This window comes from Polypterus senegalus, chromosome 2 (genome assembly GCF_016835505.1).
Source record: "Polypterus senegalus isolate Bchr_013 chromosome 2, ASM1683550v1, whole genome shotgun sequence".
Lineage (NCBI taxonomy): Eukaryota > Metazoa > Chordata > Cladistia > Polypteriformes > Polypteridae > Polypterus > Polypterus senegalus.
Genome location: NC_053155.1, coordinates 7,810,085 through 7,825,057, shown reverse-complemented (window position 1 = coordinate 7,825,057; position 14,973 = coordinate 7,810,085). Strand labels below are relative to the sequence as shown.

General features: G+C 43.0%; 2 protein-coding genes across 4 annotated transcripts in view; one reads left to right on the top strand and one right to left on the bottom strand.

The window, feature by feature from the left end:
- The window catches only part of LOC120521855 (NACHT, LRR and PYD domains-containing protein 12-like), a 1,152,437-nt gene that overhangs the window by 1,115,255 nt on the left and 22,209 nt on the right, over nt 1-14,973 (top strand). The window lies entirely within an intron of this gene.
- The window catches only part of LOC120522182 (myelin-oligodendrocyte glycoprotein-like), a 60,352-nt gene continuing 50,138 nt past the window's right edge, over nt 4,760-14,973 (bottom strand). Inside the window, exon 4 of the mRNA XM_039743291.1 lies at nt 4,760-4,863. Within this exon, the coding sequence (XP_039599225.1) occupies nt 4,823-4,863 (41 nt within the window). The 3' untranslated portion in view covers nt 4,760-4,822. The remainder of the gene's footprint in view (nt 4,864-14,973) is intronic.

The following is a 14,973-nucleotide window of genomic DNA, read 5'->3' as shown; positions in this document are numbered from 1 at the left end:
TTATTGAGTCAGATAAAATTACTGGCTTGCTAAATGCACCAGATACTGTATATACTATAAATATGCCACACAGGAAGTTTTCCTTGTCTGTCAATTACAGAAAGCAAGGTACTTGATCTGTGCCACCAATCGCTGATGTTTGGACATCCAGGGGTGGCCCAGGCAATGAATTTACTAAAAACAACATTTTGGCTTGATTGGCTGAATAACAGATGTTTAAGAATATATAGCTGCTTGAGGGACGTGTCGCTCTATGAGAACCTCCAGCTTCTTTCTGTGCCATCACTCCATGAGAACACATTTCCTTGGACTTTATCATAGATCTGCCTCCCTCCAAGGACTATACCACAATTCTGGTTATAGTAGATTCTAGGCTCTCTAAAGGTGCTCACTTTGTTCCTCTAAAGGGGCTACCATCAGCCAAATTACTAGCAGACATATTCATACAAAGAGTATTGTGATTTCATGCACTCTCATCTTCTGTTGTGTTAGACAGGGGGCTGAAGTTTATTTCCAAGTTTTTGGATGCATTTTGTGATTGGTTCGGGTGCAAGATACATTTAACATCTGGATATCATCCTGAAGCTTATGGGCAAACGAAAGAATAAACCAAGACACCATACAGTAAATTCTAAACTGGATGATAGGGCTGATTTGTTGTCAATGGTAGGATTTTTCAGGAATCTCCTGGTTCAATCATCTTTAAAGATGTCTCTGTTTGAGTGCCAGTATGGATTCAGTCCCAGTTGTTTGAATCACCACCCTCCCTGTGTGCCAATCCGTATGTTAGAGATTTTGTTAAAACTTTCATACTAAATGGGACATCATTTGTAAACATCAAATATAAGCAAGATTCACTATGAAGTGCTTTGCAGGCAAAAAGCACAAAAAGGCACCGATATTGAAAGTAGGTCAGAGAGTGTGGCTGGCAACCAGAGATTTTCAGCTTAAAGTAACGTCTCGCAAATTAGCTCCTAGGTTTATGGGGCCAAACGTCATCAGACTCCAGATGAGTCCAGCATCCTGTAGCTTGTCTCTACCAGTGCATTTTAAAATCCACTCCACTTTTCATGTTTCCAGGTTAAGACCAGTTTGTCGCAGCCCATGTAGCAGCTGTTTCTCTGGATGGTTCTGAAGAGCATGAGGTACGATATTTGGTGGATTCTAGACAGCAACGAGGTGGTATCATGAATTAGGCTGTAAATGGATGCTTCGTAGCCTTTCTTTAAGAGAAGCCATATTGTGTTCTGTTGTCAGGGTCATGTTCCTTGTTTTTGGGAAGGGGTGGTCTCTGGGGTCATGACCTCAGCTCAATCAACAACCGACATCAAAGGTCAGCCTTTCACTAGAAACTTTATCTGATCTGCAGATAAAATCCTTAATTTCATTTTGGTCTATCGTGTGTTTTCTCTTCTTGCATTGCCTAGTTTCGACTTATTGCCTGTCATTTGTCCTTTATTGCTGCCTCTTGCCTGGGTTACGGTCACTGCAGCTTATTTTTTGTCCGCTTCTCACGGTTTATTCACAAAATGAGTTCTCCTGTTTTCCTACTGAGTCAGGACAGGCTGTATCCTGATGTCCAGGCTAATCTGGCCACCACAGCCTAGTCATTCTGACCCCCTATTATCCCCTGTCTATAACTGGTGAACTACTGTATCTCTCACCTCTCCACCACCTAACAGCTAATATGTGGTGAGCATACTGGTGTAAAAATGGCTGCCATTGCATCATCCAGGTGGCTGCTACATACTGGTGATAGTTGAAGTGACTCCCTACTCATTGTGCAAAGCACTTTAGTAGTGAGAAAACAACAACAACATTTATTTCTGGAGCACATTTTCATACAAATGATGGACCTCAAAGTGCTTTACAAGATGAAGAAAAAGAAAAAAGACAAAATAAGAATTAAAATAAGATTAGGCAATACTAATTAACATAGAATAAAAGTCAGGTCCGCTGGCCAGGGACGACAGAAAGAACAAAAAAAATCTCCAGATGGCTGAAAAAAAAAAATCTGCAGGGGTTCTGAGGCCATAAGACCACCTGGCCAGCCCCTCTAGACATTCTACCTAACATCAATGACCTCAATCAGTCCTCATGGTATTCAGGCTTCACATGGAAGAACTTGATGATGACGGTCATGTGGACTTCTGGCCTTTAATCCATCAATGGAGGGACATCACGGTGCTTTGATCAAGTGGTGGGGGTGCAGAGCGTCACCACAGAAAACAGGAAAGAGAACAGCAGAGAAAGTAGGGGTGAATACGGATTGTGGAGCCATGAAAAGAATGAGAATTAAATGCATATACAGAATATCAGGGTTACACTAAAATGAAGCTCTGAGAAAGTCATGTTAACATAATGTGTTTCTAGCAGTGTTTTAAAGTGCTCCACCGTATTAGCCTGGTGAATTTCAATCGGTCAGCTATTCCAGATTTGAGGTGTATAACAGCAGAAGGCTGCCCACCTCACCACTTCTTTTAAGTTTAGCTCTTGGAATTCTAAGCAGACCCTCATTTGAAGATCTAAGGTTACGATTTGGAGTGTAAGGTGTAAGACATTCTGAAATATAAGATGGAGCAGATTATTGAAGGCTTTGTAAACCATCAGCAGGATTTTACAGTCAATTCTGAATGACACAGGTAACCAGTGTAGTGACATCAGAACTGGAGAAATGTGCTCGGATTTTCTTTTCCTAGTTAGGATTCTAGCAGCTGCATTCTGAACTCATTGCAAATGATTTATGTCTTTTTTGGGTGGTCCTGAGAGGAGTGCGTTACAGTAATCTAGTCGACTGAACACAAAAGCGTGAACTAATTTCTCAGCATCTTTCAATGTTATAAGAGGTCTAACTTTTGCTATATTTCTTAAGTGAAAAAATGCTGATTTAGCAATCTGATTAATATGTGATTTAAAATTCAGGTCAGAGTCAATAGTTACCCCTAAATTCTTTACCTCCGTCTTGACTTTTAATTCTAATGCACCAAGTTTATTTCTAATAACCTCATTATATCCATTTTTGCCAATCACTAAAATTTCTGTTTTCTCTTTATTTAGTTCGAGACAATTACTACTCATCTATTTAGAAATACAAGTAAGACATGGGGTCAGTGAACCAAGAGTGTCGGGGTCATCAGGTGCTATTGATAAGTACAGCTGTGTGTCATCAACATAGCTGTGGTCGCTCATGTTATGCCCTGAGATAGCATGTAAATCAAAAAGAGCAGCCGTCCCAGGATATACCCTTGTAGACCACCATATAGAATATAATGTATCTTTGAAGTATAATTACCACAACTAATAAAGAATTTTCTACCTGTTAAGTAAAACTCAAACCAATTTAAGACACTGCCAGAGAGGCCCACCCATTGACTAAGGTGATTTCTAAGAATATTATGATCAATGGTGTCAAATGCAGCACTCGGATCTAAGAGGATGAGAACAGATAAATGGCCTCTGTCTGCATTTACCCGCAAATCATTTACTACTTTAACGAGTGCAGTTTCTGTGCTGTGATTTGTTCTGAAACCTGACTGAAATTTATCAAGAATAGCATGTTTATTTAGGTGGTCATTTAACTGCATAATGACTGCCTTCTCCAGAACTTTACTTAAGAAAGGCAGGTTAGAGATGGGTCTAAAATTTTCAAAAGCAGAGGAGTTGAGATTATTTTTCTTGAGCAGAGGTTTAAACTACAGCAGTCTTAAGACAGTCTGGGAAGACCCCCGTATCTAATGACGAGTTTACTATGTCAAGCACACTATCAATTAGCACATCAAATACTTCTTTGAAAAAACTTGTTTGTATTGGGTCAAGGATGCAGGTGGAGGGTCTCAGTTGAGAAATTATTTTATATAAATCAGGTAAATCTATCCTGGTGAAAGAAAAGCACTATAGAAATGTAAAGAATTATTATTATTATTATAAAAATGTAAAGAATTATTATTATTATTATTATTATTATTATTATTATTATTATTATTATTATTATTATTAATAAACATTATGTAGACTGTAATACAGTGGCTGAGTCCCACAAAGTCCTCACTGTGTCCTCCCTTGTCCATTCCTGTGTGGTCCTGGTGATGACTGGCAGCTGCTAGAAGATGGGTTTATATTTCAGTATGAGCTGAGTTGTGGTCTGATATGCCCAAGGTTTGTCTCTTTAACATTGGCATATCACAAGTCCAGGGTCCCATTATCCCTTGTTGTACAGTCCAAAAACTGATCAAAATTGAGGGGAGTGACACATGATTAAAGTTCCCAGAAACAATAAGGAGTGCACTGGCATGATCAGTGGTTACCTTTGCTGACCACAGAGTATGCTGTGCCCATTGTGATAGCCGTGTCTATCGAGAGGAGGTGTAAATCACCAATGTAGCTCTACCACAAGCGCCTCAATATTTGAGTCGCAAACTTGTGCCTTGGTTGTAATGTGTCCCAGGCTACACCAGTTTCATTCACAACAATGGTAAGTCCTCCTCCCTTCTTCTTAATATTTTCACTCACACTTCTGTCTGCCCACACAATGTTAAAGTCAACCAATGAAACCACAGAGTTTTGGCTCTCAGTCAGGTCTCCATGAAGCCCATGAGGCTACAGTGCTTGTATTCCTTGTGACTCCTGATCAGTGTTGAGAGCTCATCTGTTTTGTTCACCAGTGATGGTAGAAGGCAGGTGAGGTCCATACCTTCTCTTCTTCTTGTCAAGCCAGTCTCTGCTTTCTTCCCTGGGTTATTCCACAACAGCTCTACAGGGTGCCCAGTGATTAGGTTGACTCCAGCATGGCGGAAGATGAAGGGTGCAGGTCCATCAAGTGTTGTCACGTGTAGGTGAGTGTTAGTTCTTCCTCACAGGCTCTGGCTTCCATGGAAGAAAAAAATATACCAGCAGTAAACAAACAAGAACGTGGGAGCTGCTGTAGCTGGCAGCTGGTCATGGCAGCACTGGTTTTAAGCATGAAATAATGAATAGCATGAAATATGTGAGTCTGGCTGCAAATGTTAAACTATTTACACAGAAAAATATGAGTTTCTACTTCTTTGTTGTTCTACTTGCTCCGCTGATTGAGAAGTGATGTTCTGAAGTGACTTCATACCCAGCAGGATTGCCACTTTTGGAGCTTTTTACTAAATTGAAGGTGAAAGCCAACAAGACGCTCTGTTCAGAGGAGTCATTCATGTGTTCTTGCACTCATCTCATGGTAGGCTGTCTGTGGTTTTTGGGGCAGAGCAGTAGGGGATGCAGTAAAGATGGGCCATTGGTGAGAACAAAAGGGTATGGACGCCACTCGGCGTAGAAAAAAATCTAAAATAGTGTGATGCATGTCAGGGTCTCGGGCCGACCGATCCTCACGTTTGCTCTTTGTTGTTGATTTACATTCAGCATGTGCCATTTTCTTTTAGATTTTTGTTGCTGTGCTTTAACTATCAATGTGTGTTTAAGTGTCTTTGTCTCGTGATAATCATCCTTTTTATAGCGCCTGTCAGCCACAATGCTGGTCCTAAGAGCCATGTCCTAAGCTAATTTATGCCACAAACACAGTCCCACTGATGTCCATTTTTTATTATTATTGTTGTATTTGAAACATTGCTGATGTCTGCTTGAACTTCCTGCTCTTCAAGGGACTCATTTATAAAATTTTGTGTTGATTCAAGCATGAAAATATGCGTACACCAAAAAAATAGCAAAACATACACGGCATAAAAAAGTCAGATTTATAAAACCTGTTGTACGCTCATTTCTACACAATTTACCTTTTATAAATCACAACCAGCTTGTGAATTTGGTACGGGAATGTGCATCAAACATTGCCCTGAAATATCCATATATGGCTCATGCTAATTAACCTTTATATATTGTATATGCAATCACAATGCTGCAGAACTTCATTACCACCAACATCTGAGCGGGGAGCCACCATCACCTGGCACATGTAATGACATGACTGCTGTTACTATGAATAGCACAGGCCACATGAAACACTGAAGGTTCAGCCAGTCACCTCACCAACAAGCCGTCCATGTGGTGGACATGCAGCCCCATCATGTTTGTCAACATGTTTATCTAGCTCAAAATAAATGAATCCTGGATTGACTCAGGTCATTGAGACACAACGTTAGCCAGCCACGTCTTGGCATCACAGTTGACTTGTGCATTAATGGAGTGTCACTGCTCACGGTTAACAAAAGCAACTTCATGCTCGCTAGGTGTCCTTATTGCAATATGAGTGCAGTTGATGGCTCGGATTGCGTTATGAGAACCAGACGCTACTGCAAATTGACTTTTTATGTTTTATGTATGTGCACCCACACCATACAAAAAGTGGACAAAGTGCCTCATCGGTTGGTTATTGGCTTCCAGCACAGCAAGCATGATGAAGTGAAGCTTGGCTGAGACATTCCTGACCTGTTGGCCAGTGACCTGAGAAATAACAACAGGTAGCCAATATAAACTGACAAAAAAACAAAAATGTTCTTCAGTGTAGATACACGGCATCGGCCCTCTTAAAAGGAAAGTAAAATCGAGTCTGTACATCCCTTGTGTCACTTTTGAAGTGCAATATGTTTGTCACATTAGGTCAGGTCAAGTTGGGGAGCACGCACTGGTACAGCACGTTGGCGTGCCCACCACACGACAAAACAGCTCAGGATCCTGGTTAGCAACCCTCCAGTCAGACACTCGGTCCAGCCCCACCCTCTGGAAATGACCCTCGATCTGCTGTGGCCAGGTGTTATGTGGGCAACACTTTGGCCTGGTCCAGCCACTCGGGTCCTCAACAATGAGGGTCCTGTGAGCCAGATCACCTCAGGGAATCGTGCCACATGGCCGTAGTGCCGTAACTGACACTCCCTCATAATGCAAGTCGTGTGCCTCATTCAGGACTCAATGAGCAACACAAAGTCAAACCAGCGGCCCTCAAGGATTCTCCGAAGAGACACAGTACTGAAGGAGTCCAGTCTTCATCTCAGGTCACTGGATAGCGTCCATGTATCACAAAACAAAAAGCACCAGGACTCTAAAGACTTGGACCTTCGTCCTTTGGCAGAGATAACTGGAGTGCCACACACCTCTTTCCAGCGACCTCATGACTCCCCGTGCTCTCCCAATCAATCTACTGACTTCATAGGAAGAGTCACCAGACACACGAATGTCACTGCTGAGGTCAGTCACATCAATGCAGATTAATAGACTTGGTGATATGAATTATCATACGTGTGAGTCGTCATTTAGCTCATTTGGCTGCATTTCCCTCGAGGGTGTCCTCATTTAACAACTTCTCCACAATGTGGCGCACTGATGGGTCAGAGTTGCTGTAAACAGACGCATGTCCAGTTTCTTTTTCAAATCCCAATGTGTCGTTGGAAAGTTGCGTATGCACATCTCAAGTCTCGTTTTCTGAGTGTGCAGCCTTTCTAAATGAGGCCCTAGCAGTGACGAGGTACCTGAAGTTCATTTCTCAGAGGTGCTTTTCAATTCCTTGACATTTTTCTTTGTTTTTCATATTTTTGTTTACTGTCCGGTCACTGATGTCCAGTCTGTTTTAATGTAACGCTGTGGATGAAGATGGCCACCTGACACCAGTGCTCTGGGTTTCCTGTGAATTTTCAATGTAATTCATTTTAGTGTATTTGATAAATCCCTTGTCATTGAGGCAAATTTGAAAAAGAAACGTAAACGGCACAGAAACAGGAACACTGCTTTGACGTTGAGTGCCACCAGTGTGCTGAACTGAGTAGAAATGTGCGTCTGCAAGGTGCGGAGCTACCGTGAAAATGTGTGTGGCTTTATGTCAAGTTTAGGCTTTATACATCTCAAAGTGTACGTGGAAACGGGCGTATGCAACATTTTTGTGCATACACACCATTTATACGCAAGGCCTCTGGTGTTTATTAACACTTATGCTCCAAGGAATGGAGGAGAGAGACTTTGTGCTGGAGACCTTTGCTAAGGAGAGGAATTTTCAGTTGTACCAAGAATGATCTACTGGACCATAATGGTGCTGAGCATCACCCAACATCTGTCCAAGCTTTGCGCTCCTTATTAGGCCACTCAGACCGTGGACGTCTGGTGAAGTAAACTTCCTTCAGATAGGCAGTACACCTGGGTAAAGGGGGGTGGAGGGGGCATTTCGATGGTGCATTTAGACTGTTTCTACTATTTGAGGCACCTTCTAAACACAATGACAAAGGCTTCTATTTGTCCAGTCAGTTTCTCGCCTCACTCTCTGCTGGAAATTAATGTCTCTGTCCCTGTAGAGCCTTTCTCTAAATCTCTTTGGCACTTTAATGTCTCCTTGTTGGAGGATTCCCATTTCCTGATGTGTCTGGAGATTTTCTGGCTGTAGTGGACACAAACCAATCCCATATTCTCATCTCTTAGACAGTGGTGGGATGTGAAGTTAAAAGCCTTGTGCCAGCAGTACACTCAGCAAGTGACCAGGCGGTGTTTTTACGAAATGAACAGCTTGGAGGAGGACACTGTGCCTTGTGCCAAATAAAGAACTGGCACTCTGTGAGCCTGCTGTGCATGGACTGTGAGATCTCCTCTAGGATCCTGGCCAATCGCCTGAGGACTGTGAAGGACCTGCTCATGAGACTTACTGTGTACCTGACAAGACTATCTGGGATGTAATTTCTGTACTGCGGATGTCATTTCAGCCTCACCTCTTTATGGGGTGGATTTAGGAATCTTATCCATCAACCAGGAAAAAGCTTTTGACCGAGTACATCACCGGATTTGTGTAAAACATTGAAATGTTTTGGGTTTGAAGATGATTTTGTTCAAATGATTGAACTGTTGAACACCAATGTTTTTGGAATTGTCAAACTTAATGGCACTCTGTTTTCAGTCAAGAAGGGAATTCCACAGGTCTGCCCCCTTGTCCGGCCTGCTCTACGTGTTGTCCATTGAGCTGAGGTGGAGACTACAGGGGGTGACATTTCCATCCTGCCCAAATGTTACTTTCAAGTGTTGGGCCTGCGTTGATGATGTTGTTGCCTTCATCAATCAAAGGGGCACATTGAGTGGTCATTTTTTGCCAGCAAATATTTGAGAGCATAACATCTGCACAAATTAATTGGTCAAAAAGTAATGCCTTCTTACTGGGCTGCTGGTCTGGATGTCTACTACCTGACTTACCTGGTGGTCTGAGGTGGAACAGGAAGTGCTTCAGATATCTTGGGGTGGTCATGGGCAGTGAGGGGGTGGACGAGAGTAATTGGGATGGGACTCTTAGAGAAAGTAACCTCTCGTCTGAACAAGTGGAAGTGGATCGTAATTAAACTGTCATACAGTGGGAGGGGGACTGTCATCAGTCATTTAGTGGCCTCAATGCTGTGGCACAAGATCACGTGTGGTGACTCCTTCTGGGGATTTAAAAGAAGATCCAGAGAGTGCTGGTCAGTTTCTGTTTGCATTGGCTAAGGCAGAGTGTGCTGTTTGTACAGTTGGAGGAAGGCAGTCAGGAACTTCTGGATATTCTGTCAAAGTCATTGCTTTCAGACTCCAAGTTCTACTGAAGCTTTTCTGTGTTTCGTACTCACTGAGTTGGAGGAAGTTAGCACTGAGTTTCCTTCATCGTGTGGGTGAGTTAGGGTTTGATGAAGCACTTCTGGTGATGAATTTATGAAAAATAGACCTTTCTGTGTGGACTAAATTTTACAGAGGAGTCCTGTTAACTTGGCACTTGGTGTTAAAGAGGAGTTTTAATGCAACTGAGGGGTTACAAGAGGAGCCTTTAATTTTGAACTCTGTCTCTTCATGCCCCTCTTGTACAATGCCAGTTTCATTTCAGTTCTCATTAAACATCAGGTACTGACACTGTCACAGATTTATGACACCACAACAAAGTCATTCATTGATCCTGAAGTCTAGGCTTCTCTTCTAGATGTTAAGTCAGTCAGGACGATTCAGTGTTTACTCTCCTCCATAGCTAAAGACCACCACTTACTCAATGACTCCATCAGCTCCACTGCTGATAAGTTTGATGTTTGTCCCTCTGTGGACCTCTCATGGCTTCTAAACTATTCAGTTCACTAAAGGAACAGTGGTGGGCTTTGATTCTTAGTCAATGAGGGGACTGCATCAGTGCTGCTTAAAGGGGATTCACTTCTCTGTATTGGGGTCTGTGCTGGACACTCCATGGAGGGAGAAGCTGGGAGTGGAAGGAGACTGAGGGGCCTGTGTGGAGTGAGCTGGACAAGCTGGTGAGTCGCAAAAGAAGTGCAGACTTGGACATGGGATTATTGACACCAATTCTTTATTAGAAATTATTAAAGAGACAGAAGATGATACCTGCGTTTTGTGTGGACACAGACACCAATTTTTCATTTGTTTTTGATTGCATTAGACTGGGAATATCTTCAGGTTCTTTGGAGATTTGTGTACAGAATGAATCAGAAAGTTTAATAATGTGCTGTTCATTTTTGGTTTAAAATACAATAAGAGAACCACTTACTACAACTAACATTCTATTGGGTGAAGCCAAGCTGGCTGGCCATTTTAAAAAGTCGTAATAATAAAAAATGAGGATCAGAACTTAATGATGTTTATGTGATGTTCAGGATGAATGTTTATTTAAGAATAATAATGGAATTTACTTATTAAAAACAGAGGAATATGATGGGGTGTTCGAAAATGGGTGGGGGTCCAAGGGGGGCTGAGCTCTATTCCGTGTCTGTAGTTTCGGTCGTCGACGGCGGTGCGTGTCGTGAGTATCTCTCTTTCTTTTTTCTTTTTTGTTTGTTTGTTTTACTTTTACGAATACTTTTTCTGTTTTTAAAGAGGATGCGGTTTCGGCTTTGCCGCTATGGCGGTGTCTAAAGTGATATGAGATGGCTTATCTCCAGATAGTTTTTCAAGTCTTTCCAGAAGGCACGCCGTAAGGTTGCTTGTTGGTCTCAGTGGAGGCCTGCGTTATGGAGGTCAGTAGGGTGGTGGGGTGTAAGAATGTGCGGTCGCCCTCATGTATGTATAAAGCGGTGGTGATTTTTCTTGACGATTAAGCGCTGGTGCCCTGACTGGTCGAGCAGGGTGTGGTGCTTAATGGCGCGCTGATCTCGGTGTTACTGCTGTTGACTCCTGCTCGTAAGGTTATTATTCCTAATGTGCCTCCTTTCTTGAGTAATGAAATCTTGCAGCACGAACTGCGCAGATATGGTGAAGTGATGTCTCCCATTACTATGATTCCACTGGACTGCAGATCCCCTGATTTAAAGCATGTCGTGTCTTTATATGATTTTAAAATAACGCAAATGATGAACTTAACGTGGCCTTAAAGTTTCGAGTGGAGGGTGTGGATTACGTGGTGTTTGTGAGTTCTGAGTCGATGAAATGTTTCAATTGTAGTAGAGTAGGCCATAAAACGATTGACTGTTTATTTGAGTGATGAAGAAAGTAGAGAGAGTGAGCCAGAGACTGAAGAGGAGGAGGAGTTTGAAGAAGATGAGCTGACTGATAGTGTGAGTGAATTAGATGAGAAGGAAACTGAGGAGCAAATGGAATCTGCTGATAAAGGTAATGCTGCAACAGACAAAGGTGTGCTGGCTGAGGCTGGTGATACACCTGTAGATGAGCCCAGTGTCCCAGGTGAAGGAGCCTCCGTCCTTACAGAAGGGTGCGCAGCTGAGACTGAGGAGACCCTCACTGGTCAGGCTGTAGAGGTCTGCAGTGATAAGAATGTCACCCTGCTACAGGATGAAGGGGGCTGTAATGATACAGCAGGAGATGATCGTCTCCAAGTGGTGCAACACTGCCCACCAATAATGAGACAAACTTAGACGTGTCCAATGTAGATACTACTGAGGGCAATCTTGGGTTGGGCCGGGGCACTGAACAAAATGCAAGCAGTAGCAGCAGCAGCAGTAAGAATGAAATAAAAGTTCCAAAGAGAGCAGCAGTGAGTGAGGCAGACAAGATGGATGTGAGTGTGGAGTCGAGTGAGTGTAAGGAGACCTCACAAATCACCACTAGGAAAAGAAAAGAAGCAGTGGAGTCCACCACGGGCGCAAAGAAGATTTTAATGTCGGACAATCTGTCCAAAAAACAAATCTTGTCATTTAAAAAGAGGGATATTACAGTTAGTGGTGAAGGTGTGGAGGGTGAAGGAGAGAATACCTCGGACATTTCTGATAACACCTTCTCAGTGTTTGGTTTGGAGCCTAAAGGGGGTTACAGCACAAAGAGCATCAGGAAGTTCTTGGAATATTTAGAGGGAAAGAGGGGTGTTCAAGTGCAGGACTATTTTACAGACCTTGAACTCTTTTTGAGTTCAGCAAAACATATAAAGCATAATGCAGCTAATTTAGGGTTGGACCAAAAGGAGACCACCAGGTTAAAAAATGTAATGAGCAGAGTGCGCAAGATCCTTCAAAATAAGTCCTGATGGATACTGCAGTCATGAAAGTGAATCTCTTCATTTTCTGGTGTGTTTTTTGTTTCTTTTGTGTTGTACCTATGGCTGAGTTACATGTGGGTACCCTAAATGTCAATGGCTGTCGAGGTAATTTAAAGAGGACCTTGGTCTGTGAGTTTTTACGACAAAAGCACTTAGATGTGGGTTTCCTACAAGAGACCCACTCAGATCCACAGAGTCAGGCTGCCTAGTGCAGGACTGGGGAGGGACGGGCTTTTTCAGTCATGGCACCAGTGTGAGCGCAGGGGTGGCAGTGCTGATTAGTAAAAATCACCAAGGTGACTGAGGTTATGGCTGGCAGACTGTTAGTTGTGCAGGCAGAGGATGGCCCCCACTTGATGGTTTTTATTAATGTTTATGCCCCAAATAATGGCACTGCCAGGGTGGATTTTTTTTAATTATTAAGGGGGGTTTTGGTTGAATTTACAAATAATGAGATCGTTGTGCTGGAGGGGGATTTTAATTGTACAGAGGACTGGTTTATGGATAGAAATGGGGCCGAGCCGCACTTGGGGTCAGTTAGGAAACTCAAGGAAATTATTGAGGCCTACGACTTGGTCGATGTGTGGCGCTCTCACTTTCCAGCTGACAGACAGTTCACGTGGCTCAAAGGGAGCAGAGGGCACCTCTCGATGGCTCGCTTAGATTGCTTTTACAGTCCAAAACGGCACCTCAATTTATTAACTAACACTCTTATCACTCCTGTCACTTGTTCCGATCACTCTCTGGTTTCTGTTACTTTTCTCCTTCCATCTCTGCAAAAATATAAATCTTACTTGCATTTCAACACAACTCTCCTTCAGGACAGTCATCCCTGAGACAGCGGTGGGTCGTGTCCAAGGTACAGATTAAACAATTCTGCCATCTATCTATCTATCTATCTATCTATCTATCTATCTATCTATCTATCTATCTATCTATCTATCTATCTATCTATCTATCCTTTCTGTCTATGGAATCTCTGTCTGTCGATTACTCTGGTCTGGGTGGGCGTGGTTGTTGGTTGCAGGTCCACTTCGTTCGCTGAGGGTCTCTGTGAGTATTCTCATTTTCTTTTTCTATCTTTCTTTACTATCAGTTTAAAGTATAAAGATTTTTTTTACTGATTTGCCATTTATTTAAAAGTCTATTGTTTATTGTTAGTGGTTGTTGTAATAGTCGGACGTGGCTGCAGCTCGCCGCCATGGCTGCATCCCGAGCAAAGCCTCCAAGGCTTAACCCACGAAACTTTGAACACCTTTCCAGAAAAAACAGAATTAAGGTGGTTGTGAACCTGAGGGTTTCTGTTGAGGCGTGTGTTGTTGAGGTGGCGAAAAGAGTAGGCTGTAAAAATGTAAAGTCGGCCTCTCGCATGAACAAAACGGTTGTGGTGTTTTTAAGCGATGAAGCTATGGTGCATACTCTAGTGCAGGAGGGCCTGGTGGTAAACGGCTCGCTAGTCCCGGTGCTGCCTTTATCGACTCCTGCTAAATGAGTTGTAATTTCAAATGTTCCACCTTTTTAGAAAAATGAAGTTTTATTAAGTGAACTTTGTAGATATCGTGAAGTCATATCTGACTTGGTAATGATACCGCTTTGCTGCCGTTCTCCTGATTTAAAGCATGTCGTGTCTTTCAGGAGACAGGTGTACATGTTACTAAATAACTCACGTGAGGAGCTTGATGTGGCCTTGAAATTTAAAGTAGAGGGTTATGAATATATTGTATTTATCTCTACAGAACTAATGAAATGCTTTAAGTGTGGTCAGACAGGGCACAAAGCGAGTCAGTGTAAGCGGGGTGAGATAACAGACAGCTCGGATATACCGGGACCATCTGGTGAGCACAGAGAGCCTTGTAATAGAACATCGGACAATGAAGAGAATGAGTCTGTGATTAGTGATTCAGAAATGGAAGAATAGAGTTATGATTCTGATGAGGCGGCTGAAGATCAGAGTGAAATAACATTAGAACAAAGTATCACAGCAGGCCCGGGACATGAAGCAGGGAAGCTGGAAGTGTCCAGCAGAGAGCCTGCGATGGAAAAAAACAGATGGCTGATATGGTTACGGGAGCAGCGGCAACTGCCGGTCAGATTTTTGAAATTAATGGGAATGAGAAGGCTGAAGTCGGCCATGAAGAGGAGGTGGTGGTGTCTAAAGTGGCACCAGGGGTCGAATGTTGTAAAGATGACTCTGCAGCACATCTCCACAAAACACCCACAGAGAGTGCTGCCGCTCCAGAGACGAGCTCGGGCGCAGCACCTTCTCGGGGTTGGCGGAGGAGAGCGCACTGGCTGTGCAGTCATTGACTGATGAAATAACACATGAGGCGGGGGATGATGGAGAAATGCTCGTTGATGATGGAAATGGTGAACACGGTTTGGTGAAACCGGTAACCAGGAAAAGAAAGGAGCAAACAACCAGTGGTGGACGCACCAAGAAGAGCATAAAAGCTGAAAGTGTAGAGGCCGCCGCTAGTGGTCTGCAGCAGACAGACGGCACTGACAGCATAGTGAGAGAGGAAGGAGATGAGGACAGCAATGAATCTGACCCGTCAATCAAAGTAGATCTGTCATCT